The following is a 16,761-nucleotide window of genomic DNA, read 5'->3' on the forward strand; positions in this document are numbered from 1 at the left end:
GCTCCTTTCCTGCAGAATGGTGACAGATTCAGCTGCTGCCCATGCCAAGCCTGTGGCCAGTCTCTCAGCCTGTCTGGTTTCACTGTGAACCACTGGGGCTGCTCTTCTCCCTCCCTGAAAGGCAGTTTGGAAGTGGGGCATGGGCAGAGAGAGCAGAACACGTAACGCCCTCCTACTGCATGCACACACTGCATCCATTCCTTTCCCGTGCCCTGGGCTATTTTATTTGCAAATGTGGAATTTGTTATCCTTGCTAAGGGATCTAATCTACTGGCTCTTTGTTGCCTGCTTCTTCGTGTGATGCCCCAGCTGAAGCTGATGGCTCCTATCTTGGTACATCCTTGCCGTGGTCAGGAGCTGCTGACAGCCCTGAATGTGTGTGCAGCTGCTGTGTGAATCTCCTCGTGCTGCCCAGAGCCACTTCTTGTCATTAGTAAAGATGCAGATACACACTTTAGGCCAGTAGAGAGCTATGGAAAGCACTGCAAACAAAAACACACACCATAACACAACACAGCAAAGCCCAGCTCTCCTCTTTTCCTCACCTCCCTTTCAGTTTCTCACTCCTTCTGCCATAACCATCACAAGTAGTTTCCTTCCACCCACCCAGAGGGAAAGGCTAAATGCATCCCTTATCATCCTCCAGCTGAGCTTTCTGAGTCATCTTCCCCATACGTTTCTACCTGCTTCTCTCTGTGCTCTTTGGCCTCACTCTGTGCAGGATCAGTCCCTCAGCAGTCTCTGCTGCTCCCTTGCACGGCCTCGTGACAGGCAGAAGTGCCCGTGCTGGAGCAAGCTGGGCTCTGCTGTGCCCTGGGCTGTGCACAATATGGATGCTGCATTTCCAGCTCTGCCTGAATCCTTTTGCCAACAGTAATTGCAAATGTGCAAAACAGCTGGAAATGGTTTCATGTCTGTATGCAGCACCTTTAGGTATAGCGAGGGTTGGATGCGGTGCTGGGTGGGATTGGAGCGGAGCTTCAGTGTTTAGATGTTTACAGGGACACATGCACACAAACACTCCTTTAACAGCAACATTTCTTCTTCCATCTTAAACATAACGCAGCCACCTCAGACTTCAGTGTTTCTTCTGCTGTGCTGCACCAAAGTCAGGACAAAGTCAGGCTGTTATTTTGCCAAACAGTGAAGTATTGAGATGTGGATGGAGCAAAAACTGAGTAATCACTGAATCATTGAGCAATCAATTACCATCTGCTCTGTTCCTGGAGCTGTTTCGGGAATCCCGACCTTGAGGAACCTCCTTCGTTTGGGCCAAGTCCTGCACCTCCACGGCTGCTGAACGGCCCCTGCTGGTGCTGGAGGCCCCTGGGAGCAAGGCCTGTCTCTGGTAGGTGCAAAATTGTCTTCCTTTCCCCAGGAGGGGTGGCACCACAAGGGAACACATCACCTTGGGAGGGGGTTTCCCATCTAGGACAAGCGTCACAACTTGTCTAAGCAAAGCTGCTTTAGTGTAGGTGAGAGTCATGTCTCAAGGAGGCAGCAAGACCAAAGTCATCCAGAGGGCCTTTGCTTCCACACTTGAGGGGCTGCACAGGAGAGAGGTTAAGGAATATTTTCCCTGCATGACACATCCACGTTGTTGTTTCTTTTGTTATGTTGATTGGCTTTATTTATCACAGTTTATTCTGAGGGAGTGGTTTATGTCAATGTGAAGGCACTAACTTAACCAACAGGAATGAAATGATGTTACCATCCTGCTCAGATCTTCCCTCGTGCTATAGCTGATGCGTGTCTGACTGTTGGGTTTCTTTTATTTATCCCTACCTGCTGTATTATTTTAAGAAAAGAAGATGAAATTATTATTATGCTGCTCTTGAAATGCCGACTGTCTTGCTGGCAGCTCTCCTGGTTCAGAAGTAAGGGGTCTCATCCAAATTCTTTGTTTTCTGGGCAGTGACTTCCCTTGCAGAGCTGTAGGAGCACACCTTTGAAACAATCCCAACCAAGCGACTAATGCAGACTGTAACAATCTCCCGTGCTGCCACTGTATCTTTTCTTTTGGGTCCTTGGCATCTCCTCTTACCTGCACTGATTGCATGGTTGCCCGAAATTGTTCAATGCCAATGCTAGCACGAATTCCTCTGGTGGTAGCATTAGCATTAAGTGTAGAAACTCACAGTAGTCAGTGATGCAGTGGGGCACAATGGGGCTCTCACATTCCTTTGGGATGGGTTTGGCAGTGCGGGGACCTACTGCGTGCTCCCAGCTTGACCCCAGCATGGGTCTGGGAGCTGCTGCAAGGTCAGGTTGCCTCCGAGCACCGCCACCAGTCCTGCTTGCCCCTTGTGCTCTAGGGCTCAGTAAATGGCCAGAAAACTGCCTCGGGAGCGAGGAGCAGGGGTTTTCAGCTGGCACAACTGGAGAGTGGGAGTGCATGGCCAGGGAAGCAGCGGGTAGGACGGAGCAATGGGAAGCACTCTATGTTCAAGGTGGCGTTTGGGAAAGGACAGAGGGAACTGAGAAAAGATGGAAAGGTTTATGTGATGGGATTGGATATAGTTTCGTCCTTTCTTAAATGCCTGAACTGCATTATTATTATCATTATTATTACTATTATTATTACTATTTTTTTATGAATGGGTCTGCATGCATATCAACAAGGCTACACATGGGACTGAGTCTGCCTGGCTCCAGCCTACCTGGCGCCAGCCATGGCTTGTATTTATAACATTATTTTAGCATTCCTGGGCCATGTTTTAAGGCAGGTTTGTTCAGTGCTTCACATTGCAAGCCCTTAGTCCAGACTGGGCTTCTCAGTCTATTGCAATAAAAACTGAGTAAATAAGAAGTACGGCTGAGTGACAAGACTTCTGTGTGGTTCACATGTGAGCTTTTGCCACCTGGCTGTTGTAATGCCACTGAGACCTGGATGGAGGCAGCTCAAGATTTCAGCCAGCAGAGTAATAGCTAATTGAGTGTATTTCAATCATGAGATCCACAGAAGGAAAGCAAACTCCACAGAGTAGAAGAAAATTGCATCTTAGAGTAATCTGAATGTGGGTAGATAATTAGGCCTATATTTCATAGGAACATTTGCTGGGCAAGATAATGAAAAGGCGGGCAACATAATTTTCTTTAAGTAGTGTGATGCCTCCCGCTAGGGCCAGGGTGTGCCAGCGCTGGTGCTGCAGTGCAGTGGGAGCCTGGGAAGGCATCACCTGGCCAGAGGAGCTGTTCCATGGCACTGCCAAGCTGAAGCCATCCTCCCCACCTCTAATGTCTGCTCAGAGGAAGCTGGTAAGGCTCCTGCACTGCTCTTGAATAAGAAGGCAAACTAAATCCCACAGCCTCGTCATCGTCCTCTCACTCAGAATGGCAGCCACAGCAAAATCTGCTCAGGTTGTGTTTGTCTAGACAGATGCAGGTCAATTCAGTGCTAACATGGGAGACCCCAGTGGGAGGCCAGGCTTGGAAGAACTCCTGCTCTGAGTCACTCTGATCCGGGCTGGAAGACCGGCAGGGGCTGATGTAGCGGCTCTGCAGCTGAGGTTCAAATGAGATGCAGCCTGGTTGTCCATGCTCAGGAAATCCCTCGTGTGAGAAGATGATGCTGGTGCTGAGCATTACCCTGAGTGCTGGCTCCACATGCTGCTAGTGAGCTGCTGCACCCACCCCAAAAGGGTGCACCAGCCCTCAAATCCCCACCAACTATGGCTATGCATGGAAGCAAAGCTCTAAGGCCTTTTTCAGTGTTGCTTTTTCCAAATTTGGGATAGAAATGTTATGCTTGTGCACATCCTCCACACCAAGATAAGCACATATTCTCCCTTCCAAATATCCACTTCGGAGTAGGGCGGCTCCTGTCTTGGCCTTGCTACAGACCTTGCTGCCTCGTGCAGGAGCAGGGCGATAATATAAAATAATACTTGGCTTCTTCATAATGCTGTCAAAATGAGAAGGTTTGGGCAAGTGCAGTGACTTAGGAGGGTGGAGGAGAGGGCTTCCTCTCTGTAACATGTAATCAGGGTGAGCGATCAAGGTCTAAGAGGGTCTGACTTCCCCTCCTGCCAACACTGCACTCATTAGCGCATCAGGGCTGGTACATGTCACATAACAGAAAGAAAGGCTGAGAGGTTGTATCCAGCCCTGATAATTACTGGGTAGGTCTTTTACTATAAATAGCCAGGAGTAAGCTGGCCTTAAGATGGGTCTGAGTGTTCTGTATCTGAGCTGGTTCAGAGGAGCTGCTCATCCAAAGATCAGAGCTATCTTTGGGACTGTATTGAACAAGCTCTTACTTTCTAACACCCAGTGCTTTGCCATTTAGGAGCAGCTCTGTCCAAGTAAATCTGCACAAAGCAAACCCATAATTCTTGGGTAACTCCAACTTGCTAGCTATTGATACTGTTTTTGTGATGTATTGCCTAATTTTAATTATGCCAGTTTTGGGAAAGTTATTTTCTTACAGTGCCTCATTAGGGTGAGGTTTCTAATCAATGAATTCAGCAGGAACATCTTGAAGTGACTAAATTAGCCAAGTGGGAAGTTAGCTAGGTGATATTTCAGTGACCTCCCGGTACCTGAGAGACTTTGAGCTTCTCATTGCAGTTGGACACAATAATCATTGTCCCCAAACTCTTTTCATGCACTGTTATACACATAAACACGGACAGCTCCTCCGGCTCCCCCACCACCATGGATTTATTGCTGTCTCTCAGGACTGTTGTGACTTGTCAGAAGAGCTGAACTGGGACACTGTGTTTATGGACAGTTTGTCTCTTTTCAGGACAGTGCTTTGCCCCTCCATTAACACCATGCCTGGGGCAGTTTCGTGCAAAACAGCAGGAGCAGGGGGCTAAAAATGTCCCTGCCTGAGGCAGTCCTCTCTGCACTTCTCTGGTCTCAGCACTTCCCCTGCTTGGGAGATGCCCCCACCTCAGGCTTGCACTGTGGCATTGTCCAACCCTGGGAAAAGTCCCCAGGGGTGGGGGTCCCACGCCTCCACAACACTGCTACCATGTTATTGTGCCCTTTCTGTTAACTAAATAAAGGTGTTACCTGCAGGGACCAACAATGTTCATGGTCTCACTTAGGAACAAAGAAATTACAGTCATCTCGCATGAGAACAGTTTTAAATATCATGCTTTGTCCTGTTTTTATGCTTACCATAGTGCTGAGTCGCTTCCCATCAGCCTCCTGGGTTTGTACTTCATCCAAAGCAGCAAACAGACTGTGATGCACAAGTGCAGCTTGGGTGGGGACGGTATTCGGATGAACCTGGGAGAAAAGGAGGCCGTTTCTCACAATAAGGCTTCAGAGCCCAGTGCAGTGCTCTGGAGTTCGGATTGTTTTTCTCCTGTGTGCATATCTTTGCAATTATCTGGACTGGATGTCCTGAGCCATTTTATTACCTAGTTTTTCACTATCATGAGGTCTTTGTATATTCTTCAGTATCTCATGTATTTATGACACTGAATATCTTAGCATCATCAGCAAGTTTTGTCATTCCTTTTTTCAGCTCCTTTTCAAGATTATTTCCAAATACACTGAAGACTGCAGACCCCAACACAGCTCTTGTGGGGCTCCATTCAAGACCTCCGTCTATTCAGGAGCCTGACTATTGATAGCTATTTTCTGAGAAATCCTTTAACCAGTTACTTATCCACTTTAAGCCCTTTCTGTTAATCCCATGACAGCTGTATTCCTGTAAGAAACTCCTGTGACAGACCTTTTGGGAATCCAGGCAGACTATATCTCATGATCATTGACTCCTTTAAGGAATTGTAATAGCTTTATGAGGCATTCCTGTATTCAAGGAAAACCACTTTTTTTTTTTTTCGTCTCCCCCCCCCCCCCTCCAATTTCAGATGTATCCAAGTACACACTAATCATATTCTTTACTACAGTTTCTATCAGTTTGCCCAAGATCAGCCTCAGACTTCATGGTCTGTAATAACCCCAAACCCTTCCCGTTTGTAACCTGAGAGCTCTTGGACATGGAGGCTGTTATGCACAGTGATTACATGCTACAATTAAGTAATTACACTGTTTCATTCCTGAGTTCCTCATCCAGAGCACTTAGGTGAATGCCACCTCAGCCTTGTGAATTTTGCACTCTTTGGTTTGGCCATTTATTCCTCAACTTCTGCCGACAACGTGAATGTGAGCTGAATTCTGTGCCACGTCCTTATAAAGACTTCTGGTACAGAAGCTTCTCTGAGCTTGTCCTCATTGACTACAGCTGCAAAACATTCACTTTGTTCTTTTGTTCTGACCTTATCTCCTACGAGTGCTCCTGTTGCACCATGGCCAACTTCTGACTCTCTGGCAAGCTTCTTGTGCTTCAGGAGTTTGAAGAGTAGTTATTGTTATTTGCCTTTGCCTTTTGCAGGTTGTTCCTGTAACTGTTTGTTTTTTATTTTTTGCTCACCTTAATTCTCTTTTTGAATTTAAATTGACAGGATACACAGTCTTTTGTTTGTTCAGACAAAAATGACTTTTCTAAACATGAAAAGATTGTATCCTTCAAGCCTGAGTGTCATCAGACCATCTCAGACCACTTCATCTCAGTTTGATCTAAGGCTTAGACCTAACAACGCCCAGGACATCGGGGTTTCCTACTAGAAAAGTGTGTGGTTTTGTTGTTGTTTGGTTTGTTTGAAAGGATTCTATGATACCAGATTATTAAAGTGTGACACATTTATATAGATAAAAATCATCAGTGGCCAGGATGAATTTCGTCTGTCTTGGGCTTGGGGTATGTCACCTTTGCTGGTACAAAGAGGCGAGCATTTCTCTGGCCAGCTACAATTATTTTTGAAGCTGTTTTGGGGTTTGCTCCCTTAGGGTGAAGTGAGCTCAGCAGGGAGCCCCACAAGTAGATGTTTGGGGTCTGGGCAGAGGGACCGTGATGCTCCCTGCCTCCTCGGCCTGCTTGCCTACGTGTGTGCGTCTGGAAGGCCTGTTGCCATGGAGAAGCGATGGGGAGCCGTCTGCCTGGCTCGCCTGACTTTTTTCCTAGCACGAAGCAAAGGCATTTCGCCAGCCTTAATGAGACGAAGGCGTTTGGCACACTGGCTGCATCCTCATCTTTGTCACACTGGGGTACGCAGACCCCCCAAAAATGGGAGAAACTCAAAGGAGGAAAAAAAATGTGGGTGAGGAAGGGAGCAGAGAGCAAGAGAGAAACTGCAGAGATGGGCAAGTTCTTGGGTGGGCTACAGAGTGATGGAGCTGGGCCCTTCTCAGGGGTGCACAGGCTGAGAGGCAGAGGGCATGAATTGCTACAAGGGAAATTACAATTAGAGACGTGGAAAAAAAATCCTTCCCTGTGAAAATGGTATATTTCTGAGACAGGGGCAGGAGTGGTGGTGGCATCTCCATCACTGGAGATCTCTAAAATCCATCTGCCCAAGCTCTGAGCCACCAAAGTGACTTTGAAGTGAGCCCTGTGTTGGACTGGACCTTCGGAGAGATGGAAGAAGGAGAGTTTCCAAGAGCTCCAGGAGGCACAGATGTGGGAGATAGTGGTCTGAAAATGGGGTGAAGGTGGAGATATCCCTGCTTTTTAGTTTTGGGAATTGACAGTACTGAATACTGCTTCCCTCACTGCAACTAATTGTATGGCACATTCTCCACAGTTTTGTTTTTATAAGGTGCTCCCTAAAAAACAGGTGTATTCTGTCTTACTTTCTGTTGTAGAAGCACTTTGGTGGCATGACTATACAAGAAAGAAGGGGAGTGGGGCTTGTGATTGTTAGGAGCAGAAAGTTAATGGGAGTCCTCTTCTGCAGGAAGAAATTCAATATATTGATGCTGGGTTCTGTTTTGTACCTGAACAATGTCACCTACAGCAACTTTGGGGTATTTCCAGGTAGATTTGATGGGGATTGTGTCAGGGGTAGGTAGAAAATCTGATGATTTATTGTTTGTTTGCATTAAAAAAAAAACACCTTTGCAACAACTGGCAAAATATTTAAACATAAAAATATTATGAAATAAAGAACATTTTTCCTATATTTATGAAAAAGAGGGGAAAGCACAGTTCAAAGGCTCAGGCTGAGTTTATTTATAAAGTATTCCCATGTATTTCTCTTTTCTTCATTGCTGTGACAGTGTGTGCGCCTCTAGATCTGTGTGTCTCTGTTTTCAGTGGTGTGAAGCAAGGCTGGTCATCAAATTAGATGAGCAGCTCTACCACACTTACTTCCAACACAAAGGACTGAGGCGTACATGCCCTAAAACCTGTTCTCCAGTATTAGCACATTGAATTGAGACTGCAATGTTTAAAGCTGTCTCATCATTCGGTTCAATGCTGGGTAACAGCTGTGCCCCGTTCATCCTGCTCGGGTTGCAAACCCCCCAGGAAGAGCGTGACCCTTGCCTGCAAGGGCAGCTCCACTGAGCCAACAGGACACGGCGACCAGCTCGTTGGGTGGCTCTGATGGAGAGGCTGATGTCACTTAGTACCTCTCCTTCAGTCAGCTGGGCTAAGCTAAAAAGCACGGTGATGTCTTCATTCTGCACACAGGGAACTTTTTCTGTTCACAGCTGGTATCTAAGCAAAGATACATTTCTGCAGATTTGTTATTCACATATTGTCTGTACAGGTCCTTGTGTCTGTGCATGCCAGAGGAGCTGGGTTTTCTGCTCTCTGTATGAATTGCTTTGTTTTTCAAGGGGTAGGTTAATAGAACCAAATAGTTGCATGAAGACTTGAAAAAATTAAGTCTGTTTTCTTGCAGATTTTACTTTGGAGTTTATGGAGAGAGAGAGGGTTGAAGTTTGTTGTTCTTTTTTTTTTTTTTTTTTCTCCCAAACTTTCAGTCTCTTCCATACAAGGAAGACTTGCAGAGTCAGTGGGACAGCCCAAGTGCTTTTTCTGCATATACTGTGAATAATAATTAAAAGTGAACCGTCCCCACTGACTCAGGTGCCCTGAAAGCAGATTTATAGGCTACTCTCTGCAGGAAAAGCACTTTTCCAGACACCTTGGGATCAAGACATACATACGTGAATTGACAATGTGTCGGGGCTTTGCTGAGGGAGCAGCAGGTCAGAAGGGAGCTCCTCAACCTGGGTTTGTTCTCCGGCAGCCGATGACCCTGAGGAAGGCGTTTGCTGTGGCGGGTGGCAGCGGGGACAAGGAGGACTCTGCCGAGGCCCCTCGTGGCTCTGCTGCCTCTGGTCACCTCTTGTGCCCCCATGGGCGCTGCTCGGGCTGGTGGCAGAGGTTCCCCGCGAGGCTGAAATTAGCAGAGGAGGGTGCCTGTCTGCATCCATCCACCCTTCTGAGGTGAAGCCTGAGGGCACGGCCCCCGTCTGCACAGCCCCGAGCCCGTGGGGGGCACAACTCGGGGTCCACCTCACGGGGTGCGGGGGCGTCCTGCGGGAACCAAACCCCAAAACCCCCAAACCTCCTGCCGTGGCCAGCGGCCCCCTGCGGCCGGGGCGGCTCCGCTCCCCTCGGAGCAGGGCGGCGGCTCCAGGTCGAGCCGGCTGCACGGGGGCTGCAAATTCACCTCAGGTGCATGCAGGAGCCGGCGGGGGCTCGGCGCGGGGACCCTCCCCGGGGAGAAGGGGGGGGCTGCTGCCGCCGGCAGGAGGAGGCGGGGGCGGAGGAGGGAGCCGGCGGCCAAATATAGCGGCGCTTCCTGGGCGGCGGGCAGCGCCCGGGCCCTCCCCTCCCTCCCTCCTGCCGCAGTCAATGAGGAGGCAGCGGCCGCGGCGGAGCTCCGCACTCGCCGGGGGCAGCGGCAGCGCGGCGGGGCGGGGAGGGTCGGGGCGGGGGGCGCCGCTGCCGCCGCCGGGCCATGGCGGGGCGCTGAGGGAGCGCCGCCCGGCAGCCGGCCCCGCCGCGGCATGGGCAGGGGCAGGGGCAGCCGCGGGGTCGTGCGATGAGCGCTGCCCCCCGCGCGAATATGGGCACAGCCGTGTCCAAAAGGAAGACGCTGAGGAACGAGGCCATGTCGTCGGTGGCGGCTAAAGTGAGGTGGGTGGCGGCGGGGCGGCGACGACCCCGGGCTCGGGGCGCTGGGCTCCGGGCCCCGTCCTTCCCCCTGCGGCCCCGCTGCGGCTGCCGGGCGCTCCCCGGCCGCGGGTGAGGCTGCTCTCGGTGCCGGTGCTCTCGGGGAGCCGGGGGCACGGTCGGTGCCTCGCACGCCACCCGCGTGTCCGCGGGCAGAGTCGGCGGCGTTGTTCAAGGGGGCTCCTGCCCCTGAGCGGGGACCCACCCGCGTGGAAACCCGGACCCACCGCGTCTGCCCCCTCCCGCAGTGCCCTCAGCCGCCACCCCGGCTGGCCGGGGGGCTTGGGCTCCCCACGGCGCCTGTCCTGGTTCCGTGCCCTTTGTCCTACAGCGCAGAATTGTCTGGTCCCGGTGCTCCTAGCATGGAGCATAGGAGATCCTCGAAAACGCATCTGGGGCTTGGTCACGCTTAAGTTTATAAAGCTACCGCAGCCGAGCTCTGTGCCCTTCGCCTGGAAGGACGGCAGCGACCCTTCTGCCACGCTGCGGCGGGCGTCGCGGTACCTGGGGCACGGGCTCAGCCGCTGCCCCGGCACGGCCCTGGAACAGGCAGGTCTGTCAGAGCCTGCTGCACCCAGGAGAGCTCCTTGCTGCTGAGAAAAATGGGAAGAAATAAACTTTTCAGCTGCGTTACATAACGCCTCCTTTGTGTTAGACACAATTGCGTTAGAATAACCCAGAGTCGTGTGTAGGACTTGATGCGTGCTGCTGAGAGATCTCAGTCACCTCGCTGGGGCTATAGCTCAGCGTTACGGCATCTCTGCTGTGCCAAAAGGAGGGATGTAGCCTTATGGCTTGAGGGGAACACGTCCAAAGATGTCTATATGTTGCTGTGTGTTTGCGTTGTAAAGAAATCCGTCGTTCAGAGTCTGGAGTGCATCTGGAGAAAGCTGTCCAGGCAGAACCTGGAACTTTTCCCCGTGTTATGATGCACCCTGCTTGTAACTGCAAACGTGAGTGCTTCCAACGGTGTTCAAAGATTTGGCAGTGAAATTCCCTTTGGCAGATATCAGCCAAGTGGATGTAAAGAAATGACACAAAATGCACCATAAATGTTGTAATGGGGCTCTGGGAGTAGGATTAGACAGGCAGTCACACAAACAACGTATTCTGTAATAGGCGAGAAGATTTCAAATGTTAGTGTGGGTGTTTGAGAGCGGCGAACGCGTTTTGAATACAAATGCCCGCATCAGGATGGGCAGATACTACTCATGTAGTGTCTACTCTGTGGAGTCCAGGAGGTGTCTCGGGGGTTCTGGTCTGCCATGTACCTGCTGCACCTACCGGCACGCTGCTGCTACGTGGGAGCTCGGAGGTGCCTGGTGCTGCTGTAAGCCGTGGTGGTTTGACCAGGAAGGTTGGGTAAGTGGGCTTGGGCTAGGGAATGTAAGGTTTCTGAGGGGTGTCTGGTCACGTAGATTATGGCATAGGACAGGTGCTCCTCTGTCTCCACATTCATGACCTGCCTTAGAAATGCCTCGCTGTAAAAGCCTTCGAGGAGGGCAGAAAATGTATTGGGAGCTCACTGGGTTGTAGCTTTGTGTGAAGAGGATGTTGATAGGAAGCAGGTGCTGCTGGTTTGCATCCAAGGCCCCTGGCTTGTGCAGTCCTAGCCACCCTCAGCATTTCTACAGCAGTGACGATCTGCCCGCTGAAAGGTTTTCTCTGGGCTTCCTGGGGCAGGTGCATCCTCTCTGCCCTGCCCTGGGTCCTCCTCCATGCATCCTACTTGTCCTTCTTTATCTACGGAGAGGACTCTGCAGGACGGTAGGTAAGGCTACAGAGAAAGGCTACTCTGTCCTTCCCAGCAGGGCTGGGGACTTGGGTTACCTGCGCTGGTAACAGCGCTGCAATGATCGGTTCCCCTGTGCTTTTGTGTAGGCAGCTGTGGGATCCTGCTCGTGTGCTGCAGGAGACGCTCAGGGATTGTTTCTCTGCACCTGCTGAGCTCTGCCCTGTTAATATTTCACCTGGGGCAGGTGACTTTTTGAGAGGAGAAATCAGATCCTGAAATTTAATGCAAGTCCGAGTGGCTGCTGATATATTTTTATTATGCATGGCTGGGGTACGTGTGCGCATTTGCCCATCTTACTGAGCAGGGAGCATTATTTGTTTGCTGTTGTGAATAATGCGATTTAAGCAGAAGGTGCAGGCTCCCTAAATTCTTTAATTAAAATCTCTGCAGAGCATCTCAGGGGAGTCTCCTGTCCCAGGAGAATTAATTAAGCTCCATGCAGTTTGTTGTGTGTTAGGTCTTCTAAGTAGCTCCTCAAAACTAACGGCGTAGTTGCTCAGTGTTAGCCCTGCTGAGGGCATTTGTGGTGCTGCCAGCTGTGTTCTCTGTAGCCTTGTCCTCTTCTCAGAGAGCTGCAGCACAGTGCACCCATCCTGCGCCGGCAGCGCTGGCCTGGCAGTGGGGCTTTGCTCGGGTTTGAAGTGCGTGGATGTGAGGTCTTGCTGTTGCCCTGCTTCCTTCCTGTGGGCTTTTTGGCCTTGCAGCTTTGGGGACACGACACGGGTGGCAGGGATGGCGTAGTTGTCCTAGAGTCTTGACCTTGGTGCTGCCCCTCTGCCGAGCAGCTCCCCGCCTGCTGCAGTTCTCGTCAGGGTCCTGGCCAAGAAGCATCTGACACGCTCTCCTTGGCTTCCTCAGCACGCTTTTAAGGGCATAGATGAGCCAAAGCCTTTAGAAATTATCTGCCTCCTTCCTTGTAGCCTTGGTCCCTACAGAACAGTGCTGGTAGCCCAAATGTGGCAATAAACCAAGTCTTTCCCTTCAGGTCCACTTTGCATGACTCTGGCCTGCAGCTTTCCTTGGGGAGGGTGTGATAATGTGGGCAACTAAGACGGGAGACTTTCGCCGGGTGTTCCAGAAGCACTTCTCCTTGTTATGGTTAGCACGCGAAATACATGAACAGAGCATGTGCTTTGTCTTACCCAGGACCTTGGTGTCTGGCCCAAGGTACCCCTTGGAGGGAGGAGGATTTGATCGCGCTTCCCCTCTGCTGACTAGAGGCATCCAGAGGACGCCTTTAAACAAGGCCACGAAGATGTAGTTGCTGAGAAAGGGCATATCTTATACTGACAAAATGCTGAATGTGTTCCTTGCCTCAGGTTTCTTACCGCGTGAGTAATTTCTTGGCTTAGATCAGGGTTCTCCATGCAGTCTAGATTCCTTTTTTTCTGATTGTGAATTTTCCTGTGAATGGTAAGAACTCTTTCATGTTTCAGTTACCTTCTTCTTCCTGCTTTTTCCTTGTTCCTCCTGCCAGAGCTTTGTGAATATAAATTCCCCCAAGACTGTGGGGACTTCAAGTTTCATCAGTGACTTCTGATTTCCCTTCTTTGAATGAGAATTTTAAATTTTCCAGGTACACGTGTATGGCAGCTTTTGGCAGGTTATTGTTACTATTAGATTTAAATGATATAGATGTCAACAGCCTGTAATGACTGAGCTGTTTGCTGTGGGCATGCTGCTGGTGTTCTTCTCCCTGCCTGGTGGCGATCAGGGCTGCTGCTGTAGGACGTGGGTCCTGCTGGGGCAGGAGATGTTGCTCCTGGGTTCCTGAAGTGCGGCACTGTCAGACGCTGTCACGACAGATTCCTGCTCTGGGCAGTAAGTACTTCAGAGGATGCATAAGAGGGTGGTGGATGTTCTTTATTTTCCCATGTAATCCTCCCAAATACTTTTAAGTTTGGCTTATCCTGCGGCAGTGCTTGAAATGGAGTTATCACGGGGCTTTCATGTATCGCCGAGTGTTTCAATACACATTTTTTCCTCTCAGTTCAGTGTCAGTTTAGCGGAGTGCATAAATTTGTGTGCATCAATTTCTCATAGCTGCCAGTAGGCATCAAGGCCCCCTCTATCCTGTTGATGTGATTATTTCAGAGACATAAAGGCTATTCCATGCTCATCACGTTGTAATTGATATCTCTGTTATTTGGCCGCTTTCCTTCTCCTAGCAAACGTATGTCTAAATTTCTGTGCTTCGTTACAAGCTCTCAGTCTGTTTCTCTTCCAGACCTGAGTCCAGCTTTGGCATCTAGTGCACCATGAGTACTGAGAAATGCCTGCAGAGGGGCAGCTGCTTTTGCTGCCAGTGTTGCACTACCCCATGCCACCCAGTGCAGCCTGGAAGTCTTCTCTGATGGAGAAGCAGCCCAAGAAGATGTCAGCGTTCCCTCTGAGGCAGCGGCAGTCTTGGTTTTGCTGGTTACGGTCAGTAGCTCAGTGCACGAAGGCAGCGGTCCCTGGTTGATGTCCTTCTGCTAAATCACACTGTACTGGCTGTGTTGCGTGCAGGTCTGATCTGCCACCAAAATGAAAACCTCCCTCTAGATGAGTCAGGGCTGAACTTGTCATGCCATCAGCTGACTACTTCTCAGTAGTACCTGCTCATTTGTATGCTGCTTTCGCAGGGTTATAGCTCATCTGCCGTGTATCTGTAAGGCACCTTGCGCTTCATGTCACTTGGGTGAAGCAGGTTTCCTTCTTTTCTCTCTTACAAGTTAACTTGTCTCAAGGTGTCTCGGCTCTGAGCCCAGCTGGATGGTTTCTGTCCAATGCCACAAGTAGGCTTGATGGACTTGGTGGTGGTGGCTGTGATAGGGTGGCAGAACTGAGCTTAGAGAAAACCACAATCGTGCAGCCTGCATTAATACTGCGTGTTGATAAAGGAATGGGGTGAACAGAGCAGTTACCATCTGTCTGGATTTTGCTCTGACTTTATTTTGATCGTGTCAGCAGAGAGCCGAGGAGATGGGGTAAATGACAGACTGATAATACTGGCGAACTGGGGTGACTGAGCACAGTGAGGCAGGGAAGGAGCACAAAAGGCTTGGCAAAGCAAGGCATAAGGAGCAAGTGTGGCCATCAGAGTCCCCCTGGCAAAGGGCACATGCAGACATCTGTGGGAGATCAGCTGAGGCGCAGCCAAGGAGAAGCTGGTGGCACATGGGAGGCAGGAATGTAGAAGGGAACCACTGAGATAATAGGCAAAAAATTAGTCTGAAGTTTGGAGTGTAATTGGCTGGAAAACCCCTGATGCACACTGTTCTGTGCGGGCTTCTCTGGCTCATTGGCTGTCACTAGAGAACTGTGATCGAGTGCCCCTGGTCGTTTGCTTGTGGGTTGGCCAGCGGCGTGTGAGAGCAGTGCAGCAACAGGGCCACAGCTGCAGCAGCATTTTGAGTAGCTCTGTGCTCCTCAGCTGTGCTTCTGCTCTGCGAGGAGAGATCTGGGCTGTTGTCAGGGGGCTCTGGCATGCAGGATCCAACCCTTCTGCCTCTTCTGCCTGGGGAAATGGGAGGCTGCAGAGCACCTGTAAACTCGGGCTCTGGTTCTGAGCGACACTGTTCTTGCTGTGGAATGAGTGGGATGGAGGGCAGCAGCGCTTCCCTGGCTCCATGTTAGCCACTTGCAGGTCAGGAGCTCACGGTCTGCAAGCCAAGGATGAAGCCTTGGTTCAGATTTTAGGGCAGATGGTTTGGTAGAGATGAATGGAGGATAGCAATAGATGCTCTTGGAGCTTTTGAACTAGTTACAAACTAAGTTTTATCTTCGTAGTTCAGAGTATATTTATGTATAAATCCTTGTGCTCTCTCACTGATAATTTGCTCATTATTATTCTTCTCCATGGAGTGACTGCTGATGCAGGAGAGAAACTTCAAAGTGTTTTCCAAGGATAGAAGTGTCCCGTTGTCCTCACCAAAGAGATGTTGGAAGTCCCTAGCCCAGCCTTCTGCTGGAAGCAGGGCTATTTTGGGGGCTAAGCGAGACCAGCTGCGGCTTCTGGCTGAGCCTTAGCCCCTTCTGAGCTGGAGTGTGGGAGCAGCTCCGGAGGAGAGCTATGGCCTGGTGGTGCCATGATCCAGCTCCCAAATCTGCATTTGTCTGCTGTCCCAAGACCAAGTCCTGCATTTTAGCCTGAAAGGTAATGAGGACAAGGAACAGCCATGAGGCACTTGTCCTCCCAAATGGGTGAGCCATGGCAGTCATCCCTTAGTGCTTTGTAGACTAATTGTACAGCTCCTCCCTGTGACACAGCCTGTGCGTGACCATCTCAGGGACTGCGTAGGCACTAGACAAGACACTTTGGGCAACTGCCACCCCAGGCTGGTGTCTAAAGGTACAGCCTGGTACTAGACGGGCAGGAGTCTGGAAACAGAAGAGCCTCAGCTCCGTATGTTAGCCTATAATGACGCAGAGGTTAAACCTTGCTTCTTGCACAGCTCCAGCTGCACTGTTCCAAAGCGTTTTGCACTTGGCTGTGCTGAAATTCAGTCCCAGAGAGATTAAATTGCTCTCTTTCTTCATCATTCATATCGATCCCCTTTGCTGGCTGTGGATGACAAATGGACTTCCCACTCCTTCCAGCCCTAGTCGCTATGGGAGATACCTTTTAGTTTTTTTTCATCTTTTCCCCTTTGGGAGGGGATGTGTAAAGGCAGTAGGAAAAAATCCTGGCTACCCGAACTGGGATATAGTGTGGCGTTGGGTAGCAGAGCAGAAGGTTGTTTTGGAGGCCAAAGCCCTTCACTTAGGCATTGAGTGGCCTTTCTGAGCGTGGCCTGTTGGTGCACCTTGAGCTGGAGGGGGGTTTTCTGTGGCTGAGCACCCCTGAAGGAGGAGGCTGGTGGACATGGTGCTGTGACACAAAGATTTCTTCCCTCGTCATGTCTTCATCGCCTCCCCCTGCAAGAGATGCCAGCGTGCTTGCAGGCTGAGTACTCATCTTGGCTTCCCAAGGAGGGGGGTGCCTGTTTGATCCCGC

General features: G+C 50.4%; 1 protein-coding gene across 6 annotated transcripts in view; it reads left to right on the plus strand.

Annotated features, from left to right (window-relative positions):
* The first annotated feature begins 9,735 nt into the window (after nucleotides 1–9,735).
* Nucleotides 9,736–16,761, plus strand: part of NSMF (NMDA receptor synaptonuclear signaling and neuronal migration factor) — a 43,708-nt gene continuing 36,682 nt past the window's right edge. For 5 of the 6 annotated variants that reach the window (XM_084299310.1, XM_084299314.1, XM_084299313.1 and 2 more), the window contains exon 1: nucleotides 9,736–9,952. In XM_084299310.1, coding sequence (XP_084155436.1) covers nucleotides 9,858–9,952 — 95 coding nt within the window. In that variant the 5' untranslated portion in view covers nucleotides 9,736–9,857. Of the gene's footprint in view, nucleotides 9,953–14,134; nucleotides 14,208–16,761 lie in introns of those variants that run through there. The other variant, XM_084299312.1, reaches the window with a different exon arrangement.

Source organism: Netta rufina (assembly GCF_964035555.1).
Source record: "Netta rufina genome assembly, chromosome: 20".
Classification (NCBI taxonomy): Eukaryota; Metazoa; Chordata; class Aves; order Anseriformes; family Anatidae; genus Netta; species Netta rufina.